Genomic DNA, 26,687 nt, shown 5'->3' with positions numbered 1-26,687 from the left:
AGAGAGAGAGAGAGAGAGAGAGAGAGAGAGAGGCTGACAGACAGAGACACACAGAGAGAGACCAAGACACAGAGAATGCAGGCAACAGAACGAAACAGAGTGAGTACACAGGAATCAGCCTCTTCCTCATGGTAATTTCAGAAAATGATACTAAATGTTTTCTGGAAGACTCTCATAAAGCCCCCCCAGAATGTCACAGTGCATACATTCTCTGCTGTTCCTTATAACTAGGGAGTGAAGTAAATGACATTTCCCCTGCTCACAGACACAGGCAGCATTCATGCACAGCAGAGCTCCGTGGTCCATGTGAGCCACTACACAGTGAACGCATAGACAAAATAAGCAACTGGAAGGCTGCTGGTGTGCCATAGGGAACTGGCGGTATCATGTGCCGCAGCAATAATGACCTCTTCTGGGGACGAAAGCCCATGGCTGAGCGCAATGCAAGGTGCCCTTTGTCAGATAACCTGTCAAATAATGCATTTAAATCATTTAAATGTGTCCAGTAGATTTTATACCAGAGGGGGAAGAGGGACACTAGCCTGGTGTGGTTGCTTAAAGGTAGAGGAAAGCTCAGGAGTCATTATTTGCAGCCCTTTTACACATTTACTTATAACTATATATGTGCAAATAAGGTAAACTTGAAGAGAATTGCTGACACACCATGATGTGACACTTTGGGAAGAACTCCATATCAACTAGGGGAAAGCACTGTATCTACATACCGAGGAAGACAGATTTGGGCCCAAGTTGGGATCAAAAATCATATTTGTTGTGATTCTTTAGCTCTTAGTATAAACCGGTTTACTTCCTGAAATTTGATGGCTTTGATAGAGTCATCAAAAGGATGATGTAGGAGGAAAGGCAGAGAAAGCTTGCCTCCACCCAAAGCAAAAACTTGTTTGGAGACAGTTCTTTTTTGATAAGGACGTGATTGAATAGGAAATGGCAGTGAAAGCTTGCTGAGTTACATAGACAGATGCTGGCTTTGATGCTGTAGGGTGTGAGCAGAAACATTCAATGGAGAAGGGACTCTCCCCCCCCCCACCCCGGGACTCAAAAATGCGACTTACTTATCAAACACTTTAGGGGGGCTTAACACAGAGTCAATAGGAACATGGCAGAATGGAGTGCTTTCACTAAACAGACAAGATGGCTGCAATTACAATAAAGTTTGATTGTTGGGTAACAAGTTGATTGTGGGAACGATGAGTCACTTGGGACTCTGCTCATTTACATAAGATAAACATTGCAAGTGTTACTAGTGGACTTCTTCTTTCTTCATTGAGTAAGCTTTTGTGTCAGTCTCTGAGATAGGACAATGCTAACCACTGGATACGTAATCTTTCTAGCCCACCAAACAGGAAGTGAAGAGATCTCTGGCAAGAAGGGACTGGGTAGAAAGAAATCGTTGAGCTCTGTAGCCTGGAAATATGCGGCCCTCCAGCTTTGGAGCACATTAAGAGCACCCCCCTTGCTGAATTTCCTTCAGAGAGTGGTCACTGACTGTTGGAGCAACAATTTGATCCAAGTAGTTTATATATTCTATTCATTTATTTACTTTTTCCAGTCCTGGCGCTTGAACTCAGGCGCCTGGGCACTGTCCCTGAGCCTCTTTGTGCTCAAGGTTCTCGCTCTACCACTTATACCACTGTACCACTTCGGTTTTTTCTGAGTGGTTTCTTGGAGATAAAAGACTCAGAGACATTTCTGCCCAGGCTGGCTTAGAACCATGATCCTCATATCTCAGCCTCCTGAGTAGCTAGTGTTACAGACATATGCCTCAGTCGAAAAATCCCCATAAATTTGTGGTCTCCATAAATTTCACAGATTTGCTCAGCCTTGTTTGGCTTAGCCCTCACCTCCCAGGTTAAGATCTTCACTTGCAAGCAGACTTCCCCTGGGTGAAATGAAAGGTTTCCATGGCCTCTCTTCATCAATCCATCTTGTTTTATTTATGACAGGAAGGCCTGTCTTGCCATGGCGCAATCCTTTTGAACAAATTGTCTACCCCTTCAACAAGGTGAATGCCAGGAAGCAGAAACACAGCGTGACCAACCAAGGGGTCGGGAACTAAAAGGAGGGGGAACAGATGAATAAAAAGAGGAAGGGGGTGTAAATACCACCATAAGACTCACTGTACATATGGGAAAACTGAACTGGGAAACTTAAAGTGATAGGTGGGGGATGGGACAGACACTGAGGGTAGTAGGTTGTGAGGTTTGGGGTGGCAGAGAAAGATAGGAGGAGTGACTGGTCAACACGTGAGACTGAAACCCCTTTGTACAACTAGTTGAAGAAAAAAAATAAAAGGAACTGGAAGGAGGGTTCCATATGGATGCAGAGGTGGTTGGTTATCTTGAGTTGAAGAAAGGACCAGATGGATGAAAAATTCTGTGACTTTGGACATAGGCTCAAAGATTTAAGCAGGAAAGTGATGGGACAGCAGGTAGGTAGATAAGGATGAAGTTTCAGGAAAGGGTAGTTTGGGGAAATGAGGGAGGAGGTAACATGTAGAACAAGAAATGTGCTCACTGCCTTTCATACGAATCTGTAACCCCTCTGTATCACACTTTGACGATAAAGAAAATAATAATAAGTAATGTTTTTTAAAAAGTTAGTTTGGGGGTGCCTAAACTATCTCTGGAGGACAGGAAGGAACAAGCGGAAGTTTATTGGCCAATGGCTATCAGTCTGGTGTTGATCTACTAAGCGCCATGAGAACTCTGTGCAAGGGTTTGTTGTTGTTGTTGTTGTTGTTTTGTTTCCCCCTTCAGAATCTTGTGTCTCTGGTCTCCTAATAGGTTTGACCTGAAGCCATGATAAATTATGTTAAAATTCCAAGAAGAAGGGCAAGGAAGAGGGCATCAGAAAGAAAGGGGGAAAGAAAAATCAGGCAGGCACGCAGATTTTTCACTTCTGTATTTAGTAATAAACCTCAGGCAATTCCCTGCAGTGCTGCTGTTTCCCTGGTACACAGGAAGTGGTGACAACCAGCGCTTCCACCGTGTAGCCCCCTCCAGCGCCGGAGCGCAGGCGCAGTGCTCCACGCTAGCCCCGTACCTCTGCACCTCTGGCTGAGCCTAGGGAAAGGGCTCAGGAGGTGTGGTCCGCAGGGGGGTGTCTCCTCCATGGCTCTCAGATGGCTTGCCTCCTCATGCTTTGCTTGTGCCACGTAGCTATGTAGCACAATGTGGTAGGGGGCTGTTGTTCTTCAACAAGGCATAGATGAAATGTGGAACAGCTGGTATGCCGGGACATATAAATCACTCCAAAAAAAAAAAAATAGAGTGAGCTTCTCTACACAAAAGGAATCCAGGAGTTGGATTTTATTTACCCTCCCCCCCCCAAAAAAAGATGTTTATGTACATTTACTTCAACAAAGCACAAAGAAAGCATTGGCCCTCGATAGATTCTAAGATGAAGACAGACTTGCTAATCTAATGGATCATATTTGGATCTGTCTATGTTGATTTCAAAGCCCAACATATCTAGAAATCTTTGGAATAAATAGGCATCCCGAATGGGATTTAACTCCAAATTATTCAAAATGAATTTTGTGGGTTTATTTATTTATTTTTTTTTTTTTGTCTGTCATGGGGCCTTGAACTCAGGGCCTGGGTACTGTCGCTGAGCTCTTTTTGGTCAAGGCAAGCATTCTGCCACTTTGAGCTATAGTAATACTTTAGGTTTTCTAGCAGTTATTGGAGATTAGAGTCTCACAAACTTTTCTTACATGGGTGGACTTTGAACTGCAATCCTCAGATCTCAGTCTGCAGAGTAGCTAAGGTTTACAGGCGTAGCCGTCAGGGCCCGGCTTCAAAAGTGAACATTGTCTTTTTAATTAAGTTATTCAGCTCCCAAAAAAGTTATTGAGTCTCTCAATCAAATCTTAGCATATAGGTAAGGACTTCCATGTTGTATTTATGTGTTTGGTTTTGAATAAAACAGTGAAACGCAGGTATGTACAGAAGATAGTAAAACAAATACTTTCATGCTTTGAACTGCTTTTCAGATAAATGTTCAGATTTTATTTTCCTTCAGATCCTTTTTATTTTTGTTTTTTTTTTATTGTTAAGATGATGTACAGAGGAGTCACAGTTACATACTTGAGGTACTGAGTGCATTTCTTGTCATACTTTTTACCCCCTTCCTCGTTTTTCTCCCCCTTACATGCCCTCGACACCCTCCCCCCGCCTTCATCATTTTTTTAACCTTCCCAGTGATGGGCATCATCATTCTAGTCTACAATGCTTATGAAATCTATGAACATTAACAGTAAAACAATTTCTTCCAGGTCAGGTGATATGTACATTTCTTTCCTTTTGCTTAGTATAATCTGTTCCCTCTTTTTCTCTCATTTCTTCCCTTCCCCCACTGCCCTTGAGTTGCTTAGTTCACTTTCATTAATGTCCATTGCAGCGAGTGGGCCCCCGCTACTGTATTCTTTTTTCACTTACTTTCCATTCATTCTATGCCCTCCTCCCAGTTTCTCTCAGATGTGCACGTGTATACACCATATGTGAGGAAAGAATATAAGGTCCTCTAAATACTGTAAGATGAAGAAGAGGTCCTTTATTTCCTTATCTTTGGAGTTCTTTTCAGTCTATATGTTATTTTAGGTACATATGAAGTAGTGCTTGGGTCTTGCTTTTTGGTGCGTTTCTCCCAAGACTGTAATGTCTCTTTGCAACTTGATTCTAACACCCGCACATCAGGGAGACCGTGCTCCATGACTGTCAGGTCATTGTGAATGAGGGAGAAGGAAAAGGAAATACATTCCAAGAAGTCACAAAGTACTACTTTGAGGTTGTGAACTTTGGGGTTGTTTGTTGTTGGTCGTTTTTGTTTTTGTTTTTCACTCTCTTGACTAAGTATTTGGGAGATTTGGAGTGGATTTGAATGGCAGATACTTGCTAAAACTACCTACTTTATGCCTAAAAGACACACCCTGGCTACTGTGTGGGAACAGCACAGAGAGAGGAGGAGACAGAGAGGTGGAAAGCAGAGGCAAGGCAGACCAGGGCAGAGGTTTCCCATTTGGTGGTGGGCTGACACGATCTGGCTGAAGTAGAGAAGGTGACTCCAAAGTTTTCTGTCTGCATAGTTGAAAAGATGACCTTTTCCCTTACTGAGATGTGGAAAAGTGTAAGCAAAACAACTTGAGGGGAAGGATCATGGAGTTAGATCCAAACAAGTGAAATTTGAGGTGTCAAGTTGAGAGATCCTAGTGGAGATGACAGATAGGTAGTTAGACTGAGTTTTGATTCCAAGAATTTCATCTTTACAGTTCATTTGAGAATTTTGTACAGAAAACCAGTAGAGAAAATACCAAGCCAAATGCCTTGGTGAGTTCATCAAAGAAATGAGAAAGAAGACTTCACTACTTTTAGCTCCTCAACTTGGTAAGCAAGGGAGATGAAATGGAAAGCTCCAGGTAGACTGGAAAATGCCTACGAAGATAGAATGCCCAATGCCTAGAAGAGCAGGAGAAGAAAGATAAATGATTGATTTGGGCTGCTGTAACCAAGTGCCACAGACTGGGAGATGGATAGCCAACAGAAATTCACTTTTCATGATTCTGGACACTGAGATCCTGGTGTCAGTCAGCATGGCTTGCTCTGGTGAAGAACCTCCTGGATGGCAGACTGCTTGCTTCTCTTTGTGTCCTGACATCACAGAAAGATGCAGGAGAGCCCTGGAGATTCCCTTCCATGAGAAAAGAACACTCATTCCGTTCATGCGATTCCCACTGTCGTGACTCAGTCAGTTCCCACAGCCTTATTGTTTCCATACCTCCAAGTTGAGGTTCCAGAATTCAAATGGTGGACTTGGGAAAGGGGGCTCATTCTCTCCATTTGACTATCGAATGCTGCTCTTAGGCCTGTATCTGACTTGTTTGTGATGCTATCACCGAATAACTAAAGCTGTCATCTTATACAGACAACTTTTATGTTTGCTCATAGTGCCGGATGCTGGAAGTTCAAGGTCAGGCACCCCCATGTGCTTGACTTTGGGGGAGCTCCCCATGCTGCTTCAGTAGAGGGCAGAGCACTGGCAGCGGGCAGGCCTGTGAGGCAAAGGAACACAAGGGATCCCCTGGATTCAGAGCAACCCGCCTCTTCTGCTCTCGTTATCGCTGTCGGGAGGGTAGAGCCACGCTGACCATTACGAGAAGTACTTCATAACCCTCCACCACCATCACTGTACTGAGGAGTCGAACCTCAACACAAGTCTTGGTAAGGAAAGAACATATTCAAACCATAGCAACCCAGCAGAAAATGGCAGAATGAGGACATTTAGACAAATCAATTTCAGTGGAGGAGTGGGGTGCCCCCTCCTATTTCCCTAATTTATGTAGTCTTAAATTCACTACAGAAGCTTGGGGATTTGTTTGAGTTGGCCATTGAGTGGCATGTTTTTACCAGTTTCAGGACTTAATTGTTACCATATCCTGAATCATTCCCTCTAATCTTCCTTTCATCTGTTTCAAGCAGATGTCATCAACAACAGAATCTATCCAGTTAGTTTATCAGAATAAGGTTCATTCTTGAATTTTCATTTCGTTGAGTAAGATATTGTAGGATGACCCCCATTCTTTCCCTGCACATTTTCCTTTTTCTTCTTGTCCTGAGTTTCTACTATTGCTCATGAAAAGTCTGCTGTCAGGATTGCTTCTCTGTGGTGAGATCCATTTTTCTGGTTTCTTTCTCTTTTTTCCCCTTTGTATCTTGCAGATCTCTGGTTTCACTGTAAGGTGTGAACTTATTTTTATTTTATTTATTCTACTTAGCATGTGGCATGCTTTGAGTGAAACTCTGTTTCGTTTTGTTCCCATCCTGAGAAGTTCTCCGGCAACTTTGCTTACAGTATCACTTCCCTGACACTCCATCAGTTCTCTCCTTCTAAGGATCTTGTTGGTGGTCTGTCAGTGCCTGTGACTTTCCTCCTCTGTGCTGACTTGGCTGCACTCCGGGGCTGGATGGCAGTGTGCCGTCTGGAAACCATCACTCACTTGCTCTCTTTGGGGTCCCTTTAGGAACAGAGTCTTCTGTGTCCGTCTTTTGAATGATTATGTGCTATTGGTTTCCCACTTCCGCTGTAGCTGTTCATATTTCCTTCATTTTGGTTTATCCTTTATTTCCCCATATGAATAGTTTATCACATTGTTTAGCTTAAATGTATGTTAAGCTAATTTGAGATGATTCTATTAGCTGTATTTGACCCGCAGTGCATTCAGCTTCAAATCATTGGCTTTGTGTTGGGTTTTCTTTGCTTTCAGCCAACACAGTGAGTGAGGCCTATCTCTGCCTTTGCACTATTCCTATGTGATGATCTTGGTTTTCTAAAACCCTTTGTCTCTCAGAGCCTGCTTGTGAAGTAGCTTTTTCCTTGGGTGTCCTGATTCCCAATACCATCCGCGCAAATGGCTTGGAGATGTTGCTGGCCCAGTCCGGCGCCCCCTGCCCCTCCCTCTCCTGGTGTGGCTGGGCTCCGCTGCGCAGGGAGAGATCCTTCTTCTCCTTTAACTCTGGAGCAGTGTCAGCCCCACAAACCCTGACTCCACCCCCAGTAGCCTGGAGACAGCTCTCACACGGTCCATGCTGAAAGATTTCACACCTCTCCCAGGCAGGATGTGAATTACCAAGTGACCCTGGCTTTAACCCCGGTGCACATCCTTTCACTGTGTGTGTTTTTTGTTCTATTTCGTTTCTGAAGAGAGGTGGATTTTGATTTTAAAAGCACGCTATTTTTTTTTTTTTTTTTGGCCAGTCCTGGGCCTTGGACTCAGGGCCTGAGCACTGTCCCTGGCTTCTTCCCGCTCAAGGCTAGCACTCTGCCACTTGAGCCACAGCGCTGCTTCTGGCCGTTTTCTGTATATGTGGTGCTGGGGAATCGAACCTAGGGCCTCGTGTATCCGAGGCAGGCACTCTTGCCACTAGGCTATATCCCCAGCCCGCTATTTTTTAAACTATCTATCATGGCATCCAGGCCCTGGTGGCTCACGCCTGTAACCTAGCTACTCAGGAGGCTGAGACCTGAGGATCACGGTTATAAGCTGGACTTGGGGAGAAAAATTCATAAAGCATTTACATCCAAAGAACTAGCAAAAATCTGGACGCAGAGGAGTGGCTGGAGAGGTAGTGTGCCATCCTTGAGGGGAAAAAAATCTCATGGAGAGCCTCCCCCCCACCCCATCCTGAATTTGAAGCTCCTTTATCAGTTCATATGTATAATGAACTCACTACGGCAGAATGATCCAAAACACATTATAGTAATAAGTATTGCTTTCAGACTCACATGTGACAACATACGTGCATGTGATTCATACATATATGACAGTATACACGTATATGTGTGCCTCACTCCATAACAACGCATTTCTAAGAGTTCATACTACATTCAGTAGCCTACTAAAACATTTGGTAAACGCTCAGCGTAATCAAAGATCAGAACTGATTCTGCAAAAACAAGGGGCAACTCGTTTGATCACAGAGCATTCTGTATCATCTGCCGTGATGTAGAAATTCCACCACAGCAGTCCTACTGAATTTGGTGACTTTTAAATTTTCCCCACTTCTCTGCAAAATGGAAGTATCTTTGAGAAGATGGAAGGAGAAAGGGAGGGAGGCGGTGCCTTGTCAACACTGACCCCTAGGGGAGTGAGAAGTAACTGCAGCACTGTTTCAGAGACGAGGCCTCTGGAGGAGGACACAAAAAATGCTAGGAATGAAATTCAGGGTTACAGAAGGAGCTGAGAGACCTCCCCCAAATACAGACTTGACCTCCTAGTGATAGTACTACCTTTAGAAACATGGCAACAGCCCTGTGTAAGCTCAGTTCTGCTCACGGTGAAGGCCAGTGCAGAGAATTGTTACATACTTTACAATTATGTAAAATGCTCACAAAAAGTTGTGACTTAAGAGAAACAAGTTACAAATAAACTTCCAGACCTTAACATGTTTACCTGGCCAATGATTTTGGAATAGGCGGCATGCTTACTGTTACTATTACAATTTCATGCAGCAGATAACTGTATAATTTTTGTCCCCAGAGTCCTTTTGAAACACAAAAAATCCTGATTTTTGAATTGACTGCTAAAGCTTCCTGGTTTTCCTTTTTCTTCAATCATCTCCCTCCTCCCTTCATGAAATGATTCACTCTTTCTCCCTATCGGTGACTTATCTTTCTGGCAGTATTTTCATACCTTGCCTCCTGTTTCCTTCCAGCCAGTTGGGTTCTGCAGCAGCTGACATGCGAAAAAGGCAGCAATCACAAAATGAAGGAACACCTGCTGTGGCCCAAGCACCTGGAAATCAGAGGCCCAACAACACCTGCTGCTTCTGCTGGTGCTGCTGCTGCAGCTGCTCCTGGTAGGTGGGGCCACACCTGGGGGCGGGCCCTTGCAGCCAAGGCCTCTCTGTGCCTGAGCTCTGTGCCGCACTTCCACTTCCTACAGACTGCTCAGCTCTTTGGTCTTCCCCCTTCCACGTAGGAATTATTGAAGACCATCTTGGATTGAATGCAAACATTCCACAAGCAAAATTTTTATTTCGTCAACACCAACATTTAAACTGATGGCAGGATAAAGGGGGGGAAAATGACTTAATGTCATGATTTGCTCCATCTGTGCCTCCCAATGATCTGAGTTCAAGATAAGATGTATTGGTCTCTCTGGAAGCAATATGCTCCAGTTTTACAATTGTGCAGAAACATTAAGATAAGACCTTGGGCCAGCTAGGATGACCTACCCCTTTGAACCTGGCTACTCAGAAGTCAAAGATAGAATCTCAGCCCTGTCAATTTTATCCAGTTAAGAGGCAGAGGTAGGAAGATCCTGGGTTAAGACCATTGACGACAAAGCATGAGACCTTACCTCAAAACAAACCAAAAAATAAACCATGACTTAAGTGGTGGCACCCTAACCTGGCAAGTGTGAGGCCTTGAGTTCAAACCCCAGTAGTCAAAGAAAAAGGTAGTATCTGTTAGTACTGCATGCCCTGTGGATTATAGGCCTTTTATTATGTACATCCCCAATGGGTGTTGACTATTCATTTGCATAGCCAGTTAACTGTGGCTCTCAGCTAGAGAACACCTAAGAGACAGAACTTAAGGCCACCAAATGTAAAGTTCAGAGGCTATACTTGCAATGAAGTTCCAAGTCAGTTAACTAAAATCTCTGAATTTACAGTTAAGGGAGAACCCCATTCTCTTTGCGGTTTTTGCACAAACAGGCTCTGGAACAGCTCTCTGTCCTTTGTTTTCCTTATTGTCAAAATGGCGCAGAGCTGGGCTCAATGATTCCCAAGATCTTATCCAGTGATAAGTATCTATGATCCCAGAACCTTCACACTTCCAGACCTCTGCTGGGTCTTTGATGAGAAAAATCAGTCGGATGCCAAGCCCTGAGATTTACGCAGGTGAATGAATTCCTCAAGAGGAGTGGACTTGCGGTAGTCATCTGGGTGTCCCTATTTCGAAATTTTCCGCAAAGGCACAAGTCATTCAGTTGTCTTCTTGTGTGTAGCCTCTGCGGTTTTCCAACATCCTTTGAATAATTTTTGTTTTTTTGATATGGTGGCATGTCATTGAGACGAAAATAGAAGATGGAAAGTGTTACGCTACATTGGTCTCCCTGTTGTTAAGCAGATTCTACCCAGTCTAGAAAACTCTTAACCCTTAACCTTTTTTTTACTTTTAGTTGTTTTGCAGATAGGTTTCTGGAATCCTTGCCTAATATGTAATCCTACTATTACAGCCTTGTAAGTAGCTGGGACTATAAGTGTGAATCATTATGTCCAACCTTTAAAAAAAGCATGCGCATGCACACACACACACACACACACACACACACACACACACACACACACACTGCTTTCTGGATGCTGATTTTTGTTAAGGAAAGACATATATGACTCATTTATTTCCATCGTTATACTTGAACATTCCCAATGCAGGATCTAGAGTTGGAGTGTCTCAGTCACAGCTGTGTGATCTTTTTCTGATCACTTCTAGCTCTCCACTCACTTAATGAAATGCTGTGTAGACACTTAATATGGTGGTCTTGAAGTCATATTTCTGGGATTCAATATTTTCTTACTGAGACCCAAAGAAAATAAATGCATTGCTATGGTTCTTAATCTCTTTCTTTCTCTCTCCCTTTCTCTCTCTCTCTCTCTCTCTCTCTCTCATACACACACACACACACACACACACACACACACACACACACACACAGCAGTACTAGGGTTTATATCAGGGCCTTTTGTTTGCTAGGTACTCATGTTATGCCTGACTACATGGGTCATGACTCTGGCCCCTTTACTTCAGTTATTTTTTGAATTCATGCTTGGACTAACTTGGACCATGATCTTCCTATTAATATATAGTTGGGATGGCTGACAGGCCTATATATGCCACTGAGCCCAGGTTTTATTGTGTGAGATACAATCTCATGGACTTTTTGCCTCAAGCCACAATCTGATCTCTGTCTCCCAAGTAGCTAGAGTTGCAGGAATGAGCCACTGTACCCAGTTGGAAAATAGAAAGGGAAGTAATATTTTCTTTAAGTCAGTGGATATAACAAATTTTTCTTGAAAATAAAAGCTACTAGAATCAGACATTATTTCTTATTTCTTAATTTGTCCAGGATTAAGATCCTAAAAAAGAATACAAACATAGCCTTGCTCTATGTGGGTGGCCTAATAATTACAAACACACATCAGGTAACAACAGTGATGAGACACATTCGAAAACCACATTGTGAGGCTGTTTGCTCCTATGGTAATGTCACTGAGTGGACCAAACAAACCAACCTGGGACAAGTCAGTCTCTTGCTGTGTCTTGTGATGCATCATGAGACTTAGCAAACAGGGAATGGATGAAGTGGATGAAAACGTAACACATTAGACTGTTTTATAGTCAGTATATTTTTAGTTGAAGGTAGGCACTCCAACAATAAAAAGTGTATTATAGTAAATACCTAAAGCAGTTATATTTCCTCATAATTAGTATTGTATAATACACAGGGTTATATGTACAGTACTTTTATGCAAATGTCAGCGCAGTAGGTTTATCTACACCAGCACAACCAGACAGGCAGGAGGTGTGTTTACAACTTAACAAGGCTATGACATCCCTCACTGATAGGAATTCCTCAACTCCACTATAACCTTATTAGAGTACTATCTGGTATACAGTCTGACATTGACCAAAACTTTCTATAGTGAATAGCTAAACATAATGCAGATTCCTTTTCCTGTCACACGGCCATTGATAGATACTTGCTAGCATTCATTCTGAAAGTATTCACTAAGTAACAGAACATTCAAGAGAACTCAGAAGCATCAAATTGGCATAGAAGAACCCTGACTGTGGATAATGAACCCAACAGTTTTGAGAAACTACCCCAACTTTCCACACTTCTGGGGTGACATAGTTGGGATCCTAAAACGATAAGGCATAATGTTTATGTGCTCAGCTCGCCTGAAATTAGAGTGTGGTCGTCAGGAGCTATGCATGTCGGCCGTGGACATCATGCATACCTATACCTGGGCTCTAATGTGTTCACGCTATACATGTGTAAGTCCCACATGAGACAAAGAATAGCTACTTTCCAAGGGAAACAATTGGTTTCATTTTTTTTCTGAAAAGGATGAAACTGAATTGTCTTGATCTATGGATTTTAATTATGACTCTGTCCAATTGCAAATCAAACTGTCCTTTTTTTGCATTCATTTTGAAATACCATTATTTATTTTTTTTTGGGGGGGGGGGCCAGTCCTGGGCCTTGGACTCAGGGCCTGAGCACTGTCCCTGGCTTCTTCCCGCTCAAGGCTAGCACTCTGGCACTTGAGTCACAGCGCCATCTCTGGCCATTTTCTATATATGTGGTGCTGGGGAATCGAACCTAGGGCTTCATGAATATGAGGCAAGCACTCTTGCCACTAGGCCATATTCCCAGCCCGAAAATACTATTATTTTGTCCTTTGAGTTTAGGAAAGAAAATGTGTAAGGACTTTTTCAAGTGAAAATTAAAAATAAAAAAAGAAAGAAATGTCCTTCAAATTTTCCAGGCTAGGTCAAAGGAGCAGAACAAAAAGAAACACGAAAAAAATGTGATTTAGGGACTAAAAAAACTAGAAATCAAAATATGAAACAACTGTCATTTGTGAATAGAAGCAGTTGTCATGTGGCTGGCTTTATGTCCTTTTAAGGAAATAGAGGGCTAAGAAAATAAATTTCTATATCTAGTAATAAATATAAATACCTCACCCTAGCTACACATGTTCGGAACATTTAAAACTCAGAAGTATTTTATCTCAGATTTGCATTTCTAATTTTTACTTAACTCATTGTCACTTCATTTATCATATTTTACCTATCTTCTCCCTTATAAAATTACTACTATATTTTATTTGGGGAATGGCTATGTACATCATATCTGAATATTTCCTTCCATCTTTCCTTCCTTTCTTGCTTGTTTCCTCATTCCTGTACTTACTGATAGTACTGGGGTTTGAACTCCAGGCCTCCGACTTTCCTGACAGGTACTCCACCCCTGAACCATGCCCCCAGCCAGTTTCTTATACTTCATAATGACTATTAAGCAGATCCATTCTGTAGCCTTGGTAAAATACTTCTTGCATCCCAAATCGGTGTCTCTCCATTTCCTCCTCATGGCCTTTGGTTAGAGGAAGACAAGACAATAGAATGAGGTATAGCCCATGTAATTGCCTTCCATTCATGAATGCAGGAAGCCTGAATTGAAGCCATAACACGCACAGTCTGCACAGAAATAAAAACCTTCTCTACATGAGACCAAGCCAGTTGTGACCAGATGTGCAGTTTGCCCAGACCACTTGTCTAGAAGTTCAAGGATAGCACTAGTAACTATAATAACTGGCCTGTAGGGTCATGGCCGACCCTGTGCCAAAGAAGTCTTTGAAGAGTGTTGGATGTCGTCATCGCCAGTTGTCATGACAACGTGAACTAGTGAAGTTGTTCAGATAACACAAGCACAGCCTACAAGCCATTTTGTGCTGGCAGACACAAAGGCCATCAAAAAGGAGATTGAAAGCAGAGACTTAAATTAAATTTGAGATAAAGCGAAGATCCAAATTGTCCTGTGAACCCCATTCTCACCCCAGAGGCTAATGCAGCTTCTTCCAAACCAAACAGTTCATGTGCTAATCTAGCTCTTTTAATACCTAAGCTGTTTCTAGTGGTACCCCATTGGGCTAGACCGGCCTCCCCACGTTTAATCAGCAGTCCATCTCAGGACATCTCAGCAAACTATTCCGAGGCCCTTTATTTGGTGCTGAGCAATGAGCCAGTGCTAGATGTGAAGAGCAGAGGAACAAAGCATTGTGGACCACAGAGCCAACATGCATTCTCCAGGGGAGGGGTTCAGTACATATTTTCCTATTGGATTTGGATAGAAACTCCTGATTGAAACAAAACTGCCGGGGCTGGGAATATGGCCTAGTGGTAGAGTGCTTGCCTCGTATACATGAAGCCCTGGGTTCGATTCCTCAGAAGCACATGTATAGAAAAAAGCCGGAAGTGGCGCTGTGGCTCAAGAGGTAGAGTGCTAGCCTTGAGCAAGAAGAAGCCAGGGACAGTGCTCAGGCCCTGAGTCCACGCCCCAGGACTGGCAACAAAAGCAAAACAAAACAAAACTGCCCTTGCTAAGAAATAGTGATGTTTGGAAAACACTAATTATATAGATCAGGAAGCTGATAGCCTCTTGCTGTCACTAGACACATTAGTTTCAGAGGTGGGTTAAATCGCAAGCCTCTTAATATCCAGCCCTCTGATTGGCCTGTATTAATACCACACTTCCAATCTCTGAGGTCCTCCCCTGGGAGGGCTCCATGCAGATGCCCCCACTGGCTAAAGTCTCCGCCCGGTACCTGTGTTACCTGGGTAACTGGCATACCTGGAAGCAGCCACCTTCCCTCACCTGGCCACACCTCGCCACCCCTGCCCTAGATAAGGCATTTCCAAATGTAGTCTTGTCTGTCAAAATCACAGGCACTCAGACTGGGTAGGGAAGGCCCGGGAGATCTGGCCCATGACTTCAGATTCTATGCAGGAAGAGACTGGTCAAAGGATACATGTAGTAAATTACCTAGTCCTTTGAAACTAAGACTGCCCTCCCCCCTTTTGGGGCATGCTGGTGTCTAGCATTCCCAGACTGACCGTGGGATAGATTTCACCAAGTCAATACAAAGCAGTTCATAAACATGCTTTCGGTTGCCCCTCCCTCCATTTTAACGACTACCACGGCCTCTATAATTCAAAGCAGTGCAAAAATAATGTCCTTTTTTATCCTGCAATGCTGTCACCCTTTAGCTCTCTGCCAATGGCAATACATGCTTTAAAAGTCAGAGGATCTTTTCTGAAAAGGAAAACAAAAATCCTTGGCCACACCATGGGGAAGAAAACTCCCTGGAAATAAAATTGTTCCCACATGCAACTGGGGACAGCAAGTGAATAAATCGTCTCCTGTGTGTACCTTTCACCTTGGGAAGCTGATTCCTGCAAGCATAAGTGAGTCCTGTGGAAAATTAACTTTGTAGGATTCCAAAGCTTGTTATCACTAGATCATCATAAATATAGCCTACAAAGAAAGCTACAATTTCAAAATTTAGCTTAGTTGAATTACTAATGCCCTCTCTCTTGGGTACACTTAAGGCTACAAGATCAAAAGACATCTACCAGAGGGACTCAGTTTTCAGAAGCCATATACAAATCAAAATGTGGACCAAGGGAATGCATTTGTCTCTAGCATCCATTCATTAGTTCACTCATTTATAATGTATTCAATCTCCACTGCTGTATGTCATTAGCTTTCATGAGGTTTTCCCAGCCTGTAAAATGACAGGGAACTTACATTTCATTAAGCACTTAAATCAGTTGATTATTATTAAGTCAGCCAAGCAGTTTTCACGTGTACCCCACATCCTGTCTATGGCAAAGCTGTCACGAGGAGAATTGAATTCACGCTTTCCCATCCAAGTTATACACCATCTAATCATTTGACTTGGCATTAACGTGAGAAATGCCTATTTTTTTTCTAAGTATCATAACACATTACAATAGTCATGTTATCACTGGAAAGGATTTCAATCAACCAAGCACTGGAGTGGAAGGTTATGAGGATTGACATATGTCACAGACACTTCATCTATAAAGTTCTTCAAGTCTCTTGGTTTTAAGGAAAAAATATTTTGTCTGTGCCAAATAAGAAACTTCGGAAAGTTGGTTATGGTGGCACAGTGATAGAATTGTGGTTCAAGACCAACCTAGGCAGGAGTTTGCGACACCCTTTCTCCAAAAGAAGCTAAATATGATGGATGGCACGTGTCAATAATCCCAAACATTCAGGAAGTAGACATTGGAGCCAGTCTGCCCAGTCAATGCACAAGACCCTATCAGAAAATAAACTCAAAAAAGCAAAAAGGCTAGAAGCATGGATCAACTGGTAGTGCACTCGCCTAGCAAACATGGCTTCCTGTGTTCAGTCCACGGTAATGCCTATATAAAAATAAACAGAAACAACAAAACCTGTGGCTGACCGACTATACATAAACTCACTCAGTGGAAGCAGATTTTAGCCAGGTAATTTGCAAGCTGCAGTTGACACTTGAAATTTAAAAATGTGTCATCTAAAATTACATGGCTTGAGGTTTAAAATAAAATTGTATTTTCATTTCATTATCATCTATACAACCCAAACTGGAATTGCAGTGGTGTAGGATTCATTCCCCAATGTCTCTTTTAAAGAAACTTTGTAATAAAATAAACATTTCCCACCCACTGGTAGTTGAACACCTTTACTCATGAATGTGTTCTAAGAATCGATGACGAAGTTCCATATCCCCCCATCAGGCAGCACAGGACAAAGCAACTTGTTATTAGCAAGCATAAGGAGAATGTTAATAAGACCAGACCTGCCCCCTTTTAAGACGGAAAGGTTCCAAATGAAGCTATTTGGAATCAAGAGAGATCATTAAGGGGAAGTTTTCCGTTATCTTTTAGTTCAACTATTGTACTTCAAAAGGTAACACAGCCACCTAGTGGCAAGATTTTTAATAGCTGACTACGCTACTTCAGATGCTTCACTATGTGAAACTAAAGCTAACAGTGGGAAGCTTGCTTCTTGACATAGGACTTAGAAATGTGAGACGTCTATGATTTGGAAATGTGAGGCTTCTTATGAGGCCTGTCATTTTTAGACATTGCACTAAACCATGCTAAAATGGCCTATCTGTGTCCAGACATGACTGAGCAATGATCAAGCTCGAGTTGCATTACGGAAGTGTGGAAATACAGGAGATGAGGCTGGAGTTGTAGGTTTGCCCCTGAGTGTTTATTCATGTAAGTCCTGGATGTGACCTGACCCCCACCCCACCCGACCCCCGCCCACTGCCTTTGTGCTCTAAGTTTGGTTGGTTTGGTTTGGTTTCTTAGTGGTCTTTGGTAAACAAGGCATCAGTTCTGTTTTTCTTCCCTAATTCTCCTTCGCTGAACTTACTTTTGTTGATGGAAAGATGGACTTCTCAGGGAAGCCCTTAGCTGCTACAGTCATGCTGTGTTCGGTCATTAGTGGCATTACCTCCTTTCTTCCAAAGCTTTCAGGCATTGTTGTCCGAACTTGCTGTAATGTCTCCCTTCTGATAACCTCACATCCCCAGCAATTGCAATGAGGTTGCTTTCCACCCTATCTATTGCAAACTGGGGCCTCTGGGCACAGCTCCAAGGAAGAGCTGTGTGGGTAATAGCCCACACTCCCCATACTAGTTTGCAATAGGCAGTCTTCTCTTTCCAAATTTGTAGTCGTGTCGATAATTGAAAAGGTAAAACACCACTCTCCTTGCTTTCATGTAAAATGAGCTGGCACAGCTTGGAAAAGGTCAGGACAGAGCAGGAAGGCAGAGGATGCCAGCCCCAACCTAACCCTGGGCTCTTTTAATTGTGGATACGTGTGTGTTTCCTTTAAATTTATGACACCGGCGGACATCAGGCAGGGAGTAGCTACTTCGTGCTGAAAGGGGCGACATAATCAAGGGGCCCTGGTCAGCCTGGCACCGTCCAGTGTGGCTTGCAAGAGTTCCCATCATGGTCACTAGGGCCAGAGGGTGCCATGGTCTCCTCTGGCCAACTCCTGCATCTTGGGCATACCCAGAAGTTTCCAGGGCTGGGGCCTCCAGGGTTCAGGTCTGTGTTAGGGTGACGGCTATGAACGGCAAGTTCCCAGGTGGTGATCTCAGCAAGAGATGTTATTCTGTTAAAAGAGACTTTTGAAGAGGTCAGGCAAAGTATTGACAAGTTCTCAGAGCTGGTTGGCATGAATGACATAAAATATATCCTGGGCATAAGCCAGAAAAGTTCCATTTGGAGCATAAACCCAATTGTAAAATGAACAGGTAAGGAGGAATGACTGAAAGAAGTGTTTAGTGATAGAAAACCGGTTTGGCGTAGCCAGTCAGAGGCAAAAAAAAAAAATTATACACACGCACACACACACACACACACAACTGGCAGATAAAAAGAAAATGGACAGGTATTACCTCTCTCGATTTCCCGGCTCTGATCCGTTTTGAAAAGGGCGAGGCAAGGCAGCTCCGTTTAGGATATGACACCAGTCTCCTCTCACTCCACTCCACATTCCCCGTCTCCTGGACTGGCTGAGTCCCAGGAGTTCCAGCGCTTATTGCTGGGATGGCAAACTCCCATCCGCATTTACGGGTTTTGAACTCGGGGCCTGAGCACTGTCCCTGAGCACTTCTGTTCGAGGCTAGTGCTCTACCACTTGAGCCACGCGATGCCGCTTTCAGCATTTTTCTGGTTCTCTTGAGCCAAGCTCTCAATCTGGCTCTTTGCTGGTTAACTGGGAGGTGGAGTTTTAGAGAGATTTTTCTTTTGCCCGGGCTGGCTTTGAACTGTATCCAGGGAGTCTTAGTCATACAAGCCCTTTTTATCTCCAATTGGAGCAACAAGGAAAACAACAGAGATAATCCATTTGTAACTTGTTGAGGGCTGACCAAAAACTGCTTGTTAAAGTTTTGCTGTACCACTTAGAGAACATGAAATCTATGTGCCATCAATCTGAATCACGCCATTTGATCTTACCAGCAGGAGAAAGAGAACACAGATAAATGACAACCGGAGGCAAAAGGTTAAAGCAGTGTGGAATTTTCAGTTTTAGTAATGGCTGCGTCTTTCATCCCAAATTGGCAGGTTTCATGCCATGAGATGGAGAGATCTGGGCAAGGCTGCAGTGGCATCTCTGGATAGACTGTCACATCTTGTTTTGGGTTGCCTGCAAAATTTGTACACAGACTGGTTGATATTTAAAATCCCCCAACATTTCTGGCTTTTGTAGGCTGATGCCCTTCTGGTTTAAACAGGGTAAAAGGATTTTCTTAATCACAAAATCCACACGGCTATCTCTGTGGCCACCAACGTAACTATGATGATTTAACTTGGAGTAACTGTTAGGATAGGACTATTCAAATCCTCACAAGGCTCATAAATCGTTCAAGCAGTTTCCAATGCAAGAGAGAGAGAGAGAGAGACCAAGGAATCGTTAGTAGTGAAACCAGGCAGCTTGGGAACAGACAGCTAGCACAGGGAGCGCTGGGGATGGCGGCGGGAGCCCTCGCCCACCTGGCGTTTCCAGGACCCGATCTGCGAACGGGTCGCGGGGCGGGTGCGGAGGACGATCTGGGGTCCTCGCTGTCTCTGGCGGTGGCAGCACTCTGGGAGCTTGCGGCCACCTGGGCTGGCGCCCCCCGCTAGGGTTCACGAGTGGCGGCGAGTGCCTGACTCTGGAGACACGGCAGCAGCGGTGACTGCGTGCCTGGGGCGCCCAGGGCGGCTCGCCCCGCACTGGCCCCCTCCCTCTCTTTTCCACTTCTGAGACCCGCTGCAGCCCGGTGGCTGCAAGTGGTGTGGAGTCTTGAGCGGAAACTGCTTTATGTTGTCTCTGCGGGACGCACGCTCCGCTCCCCCCTGCTCGGCGGAAAGCCGCATCTCAGGACTCAAAGCTGCACGAGCCCATTCCCCCGAGGGCGGCAGAAAATCCACTTCTCTCTCTATGCTTCTGCCCCATCTGGATGGGCTCTACCCTCCTCTGAAAACCCACTTACTCAGCATAATCTGTGGGGTTGCTGAACCCCAAAATCCCCGGCATGCGTTCCTCTGCCCGCCCCACGTTGGGCGCCAGATGTTGGGGGCTCGGGACCCCCTTCCCTCTATCTCCCAGGGGGATGCCCGAATCCCAAACTATGAAAGAACACTCGGCTTTATCCCTCCCGCCCATGGAAGAAACAAAGCGTGTTCTTATGGATTACGCTAAGATGAGGAAAGTTGCCGAAACCTCCCCCCGTCCCCCTCACGTGTCAGGAGCCGACACAGGACAGAGGTTTTGGGGAGCCAGGTTTGGATGTTCCGCTGGTCTCCCCATCCAGAGGGAGGGCAAAAGAATTTATTACGGTGAAAAAGGCAGGAAGGAGAGGGACTTGGGGTGACTAGCTGATTGGCTGAGCTGGGCTGCCCATCAGGTGATGTCATGAAACTTCCTCTATGGGCGGGGACCACAATCCCCCAAGGGCCGGGCTTCCGCCTTTAGGCACGTGGCCGAGCTGAGAGGCGGGTTTCGCTTGCTTCTCTTCCGGTTGAGGCCAGAAGGTGGGAGGGGCTCCCTCCCACACTGCCCCAGGGCTAGGGGAAGGGCATCATCTCGGGAGCTCTATCGCCCTTCCCCCCTTAAGGCCAAACTAAATCCCCAACATTGGCCTTTTGAGTTTTTTTAATAGTTAAACATTTATAATTGTTCTGATTTATTGCTTTACATTCTTGTGAAGTAAGTTACTGCTTTTATCCCTATTATAAGTGGGGAAAACAACACATGGAACTAAATGAGAGAAGCTCCATGTTTGGAGTCCACGTCATTGTGTTCTTGGTTCATTATACGCGGCTCCCTGAAGCCCCTCAACCGTCTGTTCTGTTCTCCATTTCGATCATGTCTTTCGCAGTTCCCAGCTTCTACTGGAGTATGTCACCACTCCCACAGGAATGGCCTTTACCCAGGTTCCATCTTTCAAGCCCCTGCTCATTTTCCACCTGAGGAATCCTTGCCTCCTCTGTGAAGCCTTGCACAGTTTTGTCATGGAAAAGTCTACCAGCGTCAGCCCCTTGTTGATGTCCTTATTACTCTTCATCACAAAGAAGATGCTCATAAGGGTAGTGGGTGAAGATTAATTGCCCATTGCCAAAGTTCAGTTTCTTCCTACCCAGTTAAGACTTTGTTAAATAGTAGATCAAGAGACAGTCCCCACTGAGAACAGGTTTTTTTTTATTTCTCAAGTGTCTATTATAAGTAGTTTTAGTCCAAATGTGTGTCCTTGTGTTACCATCTGTAGACACAAAAGAGGTAAACACAAGCCAATATTTTATAATGATCCTTCTAATATGGTAGCATTTGGGATGTTTGTAAACATCAGAGAAACAGATCTAAGAGCCAGCGTTCATGCTATGCAGCTTGTGAATCATGCACGTGGATTCCAGAGTCGTTGATCTGCAATAGAAGCATATTTCCCCCAGAGAATCTGCGTGAGAGGTGTCCTCGTGTTTTACAAGGCCCACTCCCTAAGAAATGTGGGAGCAAGCTCTCAGGAGAGTCATTATGTAATCAGGCAAAAGATCTCTTTCTAATCTTCTTACAGTGTTTTAATATGTGAGTAGACATACACATACCAGATTAACACAGGCTTAGCAGAGGGAGTATTAATACCTACTTACAAAGAATCTTTCTAGCATTCACCAGTAGGTATATATTTTATAGATGCAGGGAATTTCCACAGAATATTTTCAGTGGGACTATCACCACTTTCAAACTTCCGAGAACCCCTCCCAAGTCAAACATGTTTGGAGAAGGACTAAGTCTCCTCTAAGACATGTTTGACCTACATGGCTATTAATATACAGATGGCTGGGTTTCCTAGGCTACCTCAAGCTTCATTATCAACATGCAGAGACTGAAATATGGCTCTGCTCTCTCTGGATCCCTTCTGAAGACTGAGTCCTCTAGCGCCGAGACTGCCATCTTCCCAGCAGCCTCCACTCTGTCTGCTTCTTTCAGTATTAACCAGCTCTAGATTCTACTTGCCACGGTCTTTGGGCTGCACCACCTGGTCCCCCTGTTATTCCTTTGCCTCCATGGTTCCATACGGGTCAACGCGCCACAGTCCCTAAGAAGGGTGGAGGGACACTCACCTTCTTTCTCGACCTAATCATTATTGTTTTCTTTGAGGTGTGCCTTTTCTGGCTAATTCTTTCTGGTTTCTGTTGGGTGCTTTTCTCCCCAGTCAGCTCATTGTCTCGGGTAAAGATCACCGCTGTGGACACATTTTCCCCTTCCACGCGTGTTTCCTAGGGTGGCAATCTAACAGACACTGAAAAATAACTTCGTTCACCTCTTCGGTAGTAAATACACAAATGCGTGAAGGAATGCAAGAGATGCTATCTGGCCATGTTTTGCTCTGATGGGAGCTCATCCCTTGGCTGATTTAGGAGCTCAGATTTCCCAGAACCACTGAATCATCCTCTCTCCTCTCCTCCTCTCCCAACCTTCACCCATCCCTGTTTCCTCTTCCTCCCTTCTCTCCTCCTCATTCTCGCTTCCCAACTCTCCTTCCCCCTCCCCTCCTTCTCCTCCTACTCTTCCTTCTGCTCCTCCTTCTCTGGTACTGAAAATTGAACTCGGGGCCTTTAGCTCGCAAGACAAGCACTGTACCACTTGAACCATGACTCCAGCTCCTTTGGGCCTTGGTTGTTTTCAAGGTAGAGTCCTATTTTATGCCCAGATGGACCCGAGCTAGAGCCTCTCTGTGCTTGCTCTTGGCACTGGAGATGACTGGTCCCCACCACTGTGCCCACTGTAGCTGAGCTATCAGGGGTATGTCCTGGCCCCCAGCCAATGAGGAGATGGGGTCTCATCAACTCCAGCCTTGAGCTGTGGTCCTCTGATAGCTGCCTCTCAAGCAGAGGCCACGGCTCCACTACCCTCCCCCTTAACTCTAGTCTGCACTCAGAATTACACCCCAAATTGCTGCTCTGGTGCAGTTCACTGGAGCCGAGCAATTCTTATGCTCGTTCTGGATTGCTAACATGTGTGGATTAGCCTACTTTCCATAATCCTGTAGAATTGCTGAGTCCCTAGAACAGTGGAGATGGGCTGACTGGGAAGGAAAGCAAACTCAAACTCCCATCCAGAGCTCAAGCTTCACCGGTTCTGGCGTAAACTCAACAAAATCTATGTTAGCTTCAGATGACTTCTGTCTTCTTACATTCTACTAGGGACAAACATTGAAAATAAACTGTGATGAGAAGGGACCAAATGTCAAAATGACTGTCCATGTCCTAAGGGGTAATATAATAATATGTCTCAAATATTAAATACACACACCACAATTAAATACATACACTCGTGTATATCAGAGATGCCAAGTCATCTACATGACGTAAGGATGAAATCAGAATGAATATCCATCTGGGAATCCTGGTTTGCTTCGTCGTTTTTAGTTAAAAGTTGTTCTTTCTTTTAATTGACATGGAATACCCATTATTTAAAACATATTCGTCCTCTTTTTGTATTTTAAACGTCTTCGAATAATTGGCAGTACAACATTTCGCCACCAGAGGGAGTAAGGATTCCCTTGCAAAGCTGTTTGTTTTCACTGACACTTCCTTGCCACCATTGAGTGTTTTGCTGCCTTTCAGCCTCACTGTCAGGAATGAAGAAAGAGGAGAGAGTGCCGGGAGACCTGCCCACACCACAAAAATGGAGAGCATCCAGGTCTTAGAGGAATGGTGAGTGTGAGCGCCACGCTACAAGGCCCTCCGTCTCACGTGCCCGTTGAGTGCACCATCTAACTTCACCCCAACTCCTAGAAATGATTCTGTGCAATACATGTCTGGATTTGGGAGACAGTATCTTGTGACTGCAATTACTTCTGAATTTTTCTATTAGCTATAGTATCTGTTAAAATGCCGTGATGCTTACCGCTTTCCAGAAACAAAGAGCATTGCATGCTTCCGGTGAGAAAACTGCCTTGTATCTTAAGTGCTTTTTCTTACAATGTGTGTTAAGTTGTGGTGTTTATGAGAAAATAATCCAAGCACATACAGAAGATGTTGGATTACCCTCGTCAATAGCAAAGTGCAACCTCTGGCTCTTGGTTCTTTTCCCTCAGAACAGATTTGCAGCACTCTGCCACCTGAGCCACAGCGCCCCTTCTGGCCGTTTTTCTGTATATGTGGTGCTGGGGAATCGAACCTAGGGCCTCGTGTATCCGAGGCAGGCACTCTTGCCACTAGGCCATATCCCTAGCCCCAGATTTGAGACTTTTAATTTATTAACATTTTAAGTGACTGAGTCAATTCTGCCATTATGGACTAGTAATAAATCTATAGTAATGAATCTACTTCAAAGATATAGTCAGAAAGTTAAGAAAAAGTAAAAGACAAGTAACTCTTGCCCAAATGTATCTCACTTCGGTCAAAAGAAAGGTCAGGGTCATTTTGAACCTTAAGAAACCCCATCCTTCTTGCTTTCCCTTCTTTGATGCATAAGAAAATGGATCAATGACTGGTGCATTCTGCAGTATAAAATAAACACTGAAAATCTGCATATAAATGTCTGAAAATCTCCATCAACCTGCATTTCAACAGTGTTTTAAGAAATTCTTTGACAAGTAAGTGTATAGGACATATTTTTCCTTTAGACCTAGTGACTAATGAAAATAATTTCCAATAGAGACTTCTTTAAAAATATAGTATTGCCTAAAGCTGGAAAATGGAAATGTGCATCATGAAGCAAGGGGGAAAATAATGTTCTTTTAAGTAACTTAAAGATATTTCTATCCATTTGCCCCATTATGAAGAGCTCACACATTTCCAGGCTTCATTAGTAACTTATGGTGACCGCTTACAGGCAATACACAGCTCCTTGCTGTTTAGATATGTGATTCCCTTGACACATCTTTGTACCTACCTGAATGCCAGACAAATCCCAGAAATGACCAGTCCCTGCGCAGTATTTGCAACCCACCACGAGATGGCAGTAATGGGACAGACGCTCTTATGCCCTCCCCTCCAGCCTAGCTCACTTTGTCTTTAACAATAATGACCTCCTGTCTCTGCAGTCAAAACCCCACCATGGATGAAGTCTTATCCTGGTCTCAAAATTTTGACAAGATGATGAAGGCACCTGCAGGAAGAAATCTTTTCCGAGAGTTCCTCCGAACAGAATATAGTGAAGAGAATCTACTCTTCTGGCTGGCCTGTGAAGACTTAAAGAAAGAGCAGAACAAAAAAGACATTGAAGAAAAAGCCAGAATGATATATGAAGACTACATTTCCATACTATCACCGAAAGAGGTAAAAACACGGAAAACCGGAGGTGGGCTTTCTAAGACCAAGGCCCCCTAAAGAGGTTACTTTCCAAAGTGGGTACTTACTGGGCAGGGCGTGGGCAGGTCAAGATGCTCTCTGGCTATTAGTGTCCTTTTATTCCCAGGACATGTTTGAAAGCCACATTTCCCCACCAGCTTTGATCATTTACCTCTGGCAGAATCACGTGTGGTAGTGTACTTGTTTTCCAGAACTAGTACTCAAGAGCAGTTCAAGCCATTTCCCGTGTGTTCCATTAAAATAAAAAAGAATTCGTGCAAGGCAATAGTCTCAAATCATGATTCTCAAGCCACTAGTCTGAAAAGCAAATTCCTGAAGCCAAACATAGGAGTTCTCAATCTGAATTTCTGCAAACAGAACCCAGGAATCTAAACTGTTTTCCTTTCTTTTTTTTTTTTCTTTTGAGTGAGAAAAATTATTACTGGGAGTGAATGTCTCTGCTCACCTTTCTGTTTTCAGGTCAGTCTGGATTCTCGGGTTCGAGAGGTGATCAATAGGAACCTGCTGGATCCAAACCCGCACATGTACGAAGACGCCCAGCTTCAGATCTACACCTTAATGCACAGAGATTCTTTCCCAAGGTTTTTGAACTCTCAGATTTATAAGTCATTTGTTGAAAGTACTGCCGGCTCTTCTTCTGAATCTTAATTTTCATTCAAAATAAAAATTACCGAGGGCTAGGATGGGAAATAATGTATTTCGGTACTGTCAGAAGTTGAGTTCCCGGAAAACCACCGGTTGGCATCCTCAGGCTACTGTGAAAATACAACCATTGTGGTCCTTGTCTCCATTTTTATCAGAGTTAACTGTGATTCAGTTTGGCGAGAACACCCCATGAACCAATGAATTGCCGAATTCAGTTTGCTTTATTCAGAACTCATTCTCCTTGCAAGCAAGTCGTTTCTGTAGCCCGCCATCTCCCAGTGTGTCTCCAAAGACTGCATGTGCAAAGTAAAACCCGCTTCATTTGCCACGTAGTTGACATACTAGTTAATCCAATAGCGTAACTTATATCTGTATTTAAGGACTTTTGTGCAATATTGTCTTTAGAAATACTTGCCAAAAAATACTGGCTGTGGTTTGTATTTTTTAACATAATCTAAGACAGAAAAAAGCATTTTTTTAAATGTCAACAATGGTATTTTAACATGCTCTATATTGTGTTCAGTACACTCATTTTGAAACCACTATTTCTGTAAATG

At 43.9% G+C, this 26,687-nt stretch overlaps 1 protein-coding gene across 1 annotated transcript; it reads left to right on the top strand.

Annotated features, from left to right (window-relative positions):
* The first annotated feature begins 8,805 nt into the window (after positions 1–8,805).
* Positions 8,806–26,458, top strand: Rgs17 (regulator of G protein signaling 17). The gene is made up of 4 exons (XM_048354321.1): positions 8,806–9,374; positions 23,794–23,883; positions 25,218–25,452; positions 25,945–26,458. Exons 1-4 carry the CDS (start codon positions 9,154–9,156, stop codon positions 26,131–26,133), a joined length of 735 nt encoding a protein of 244 aa, XP_048210278.1. The 5' UTR covers positions 8,806–9,153; the 3' UTR covers positions 26,134–26,458.
* Positions 26,459–26,687: the final 229 nt, after the last annotated feature.

Source organism: Perognathus longimembris, chromosome 9 (assembly GCF_023159225.1).
Source record: "Perognathus longimembris pacificus isolate PPM17 chromosome 9, ASM2315922v1, whole genome shotgun sequence".
Taxonomy (NCBI): domain Eukaryota; kingdom Metazoa; phylum Chordata; class Mammalia; order Rodentia; family Heteromyidae; genus Perognathus; species Perognathus longimembris.
This window is presented reverse-complemented; position numbering and strand designations above follow the sequence as displayed.

What these genes read in the sequence shown, in the direction of transcription:
- Rgs17 (XM_048354321.1), top strand. Translation starts at nt 9,154, where the DNA reads ATGATTCACTCTTTCTCCCTATCGGTGACTTATCTTTCTGGCAGTATT. An exon ending in TGCTGCTGCAGCTGCTCCTG is followed by an intron (nt 9,375 to 23,793) that starts GTAGGTGGGGCC and finishes GCTGCCTTTCAG; the next exon opens with CCTCACTGTCAGGAATGAAG. An exon ending in CCATACTATCACCGAAAGAG is followed by an intron (nt 25,453 to 25,944) that starts GTAAAAACACGG and finishes TTCTGTTTTCAG; the next exon opens with GTCAGTCTGGATTCTCGGGT.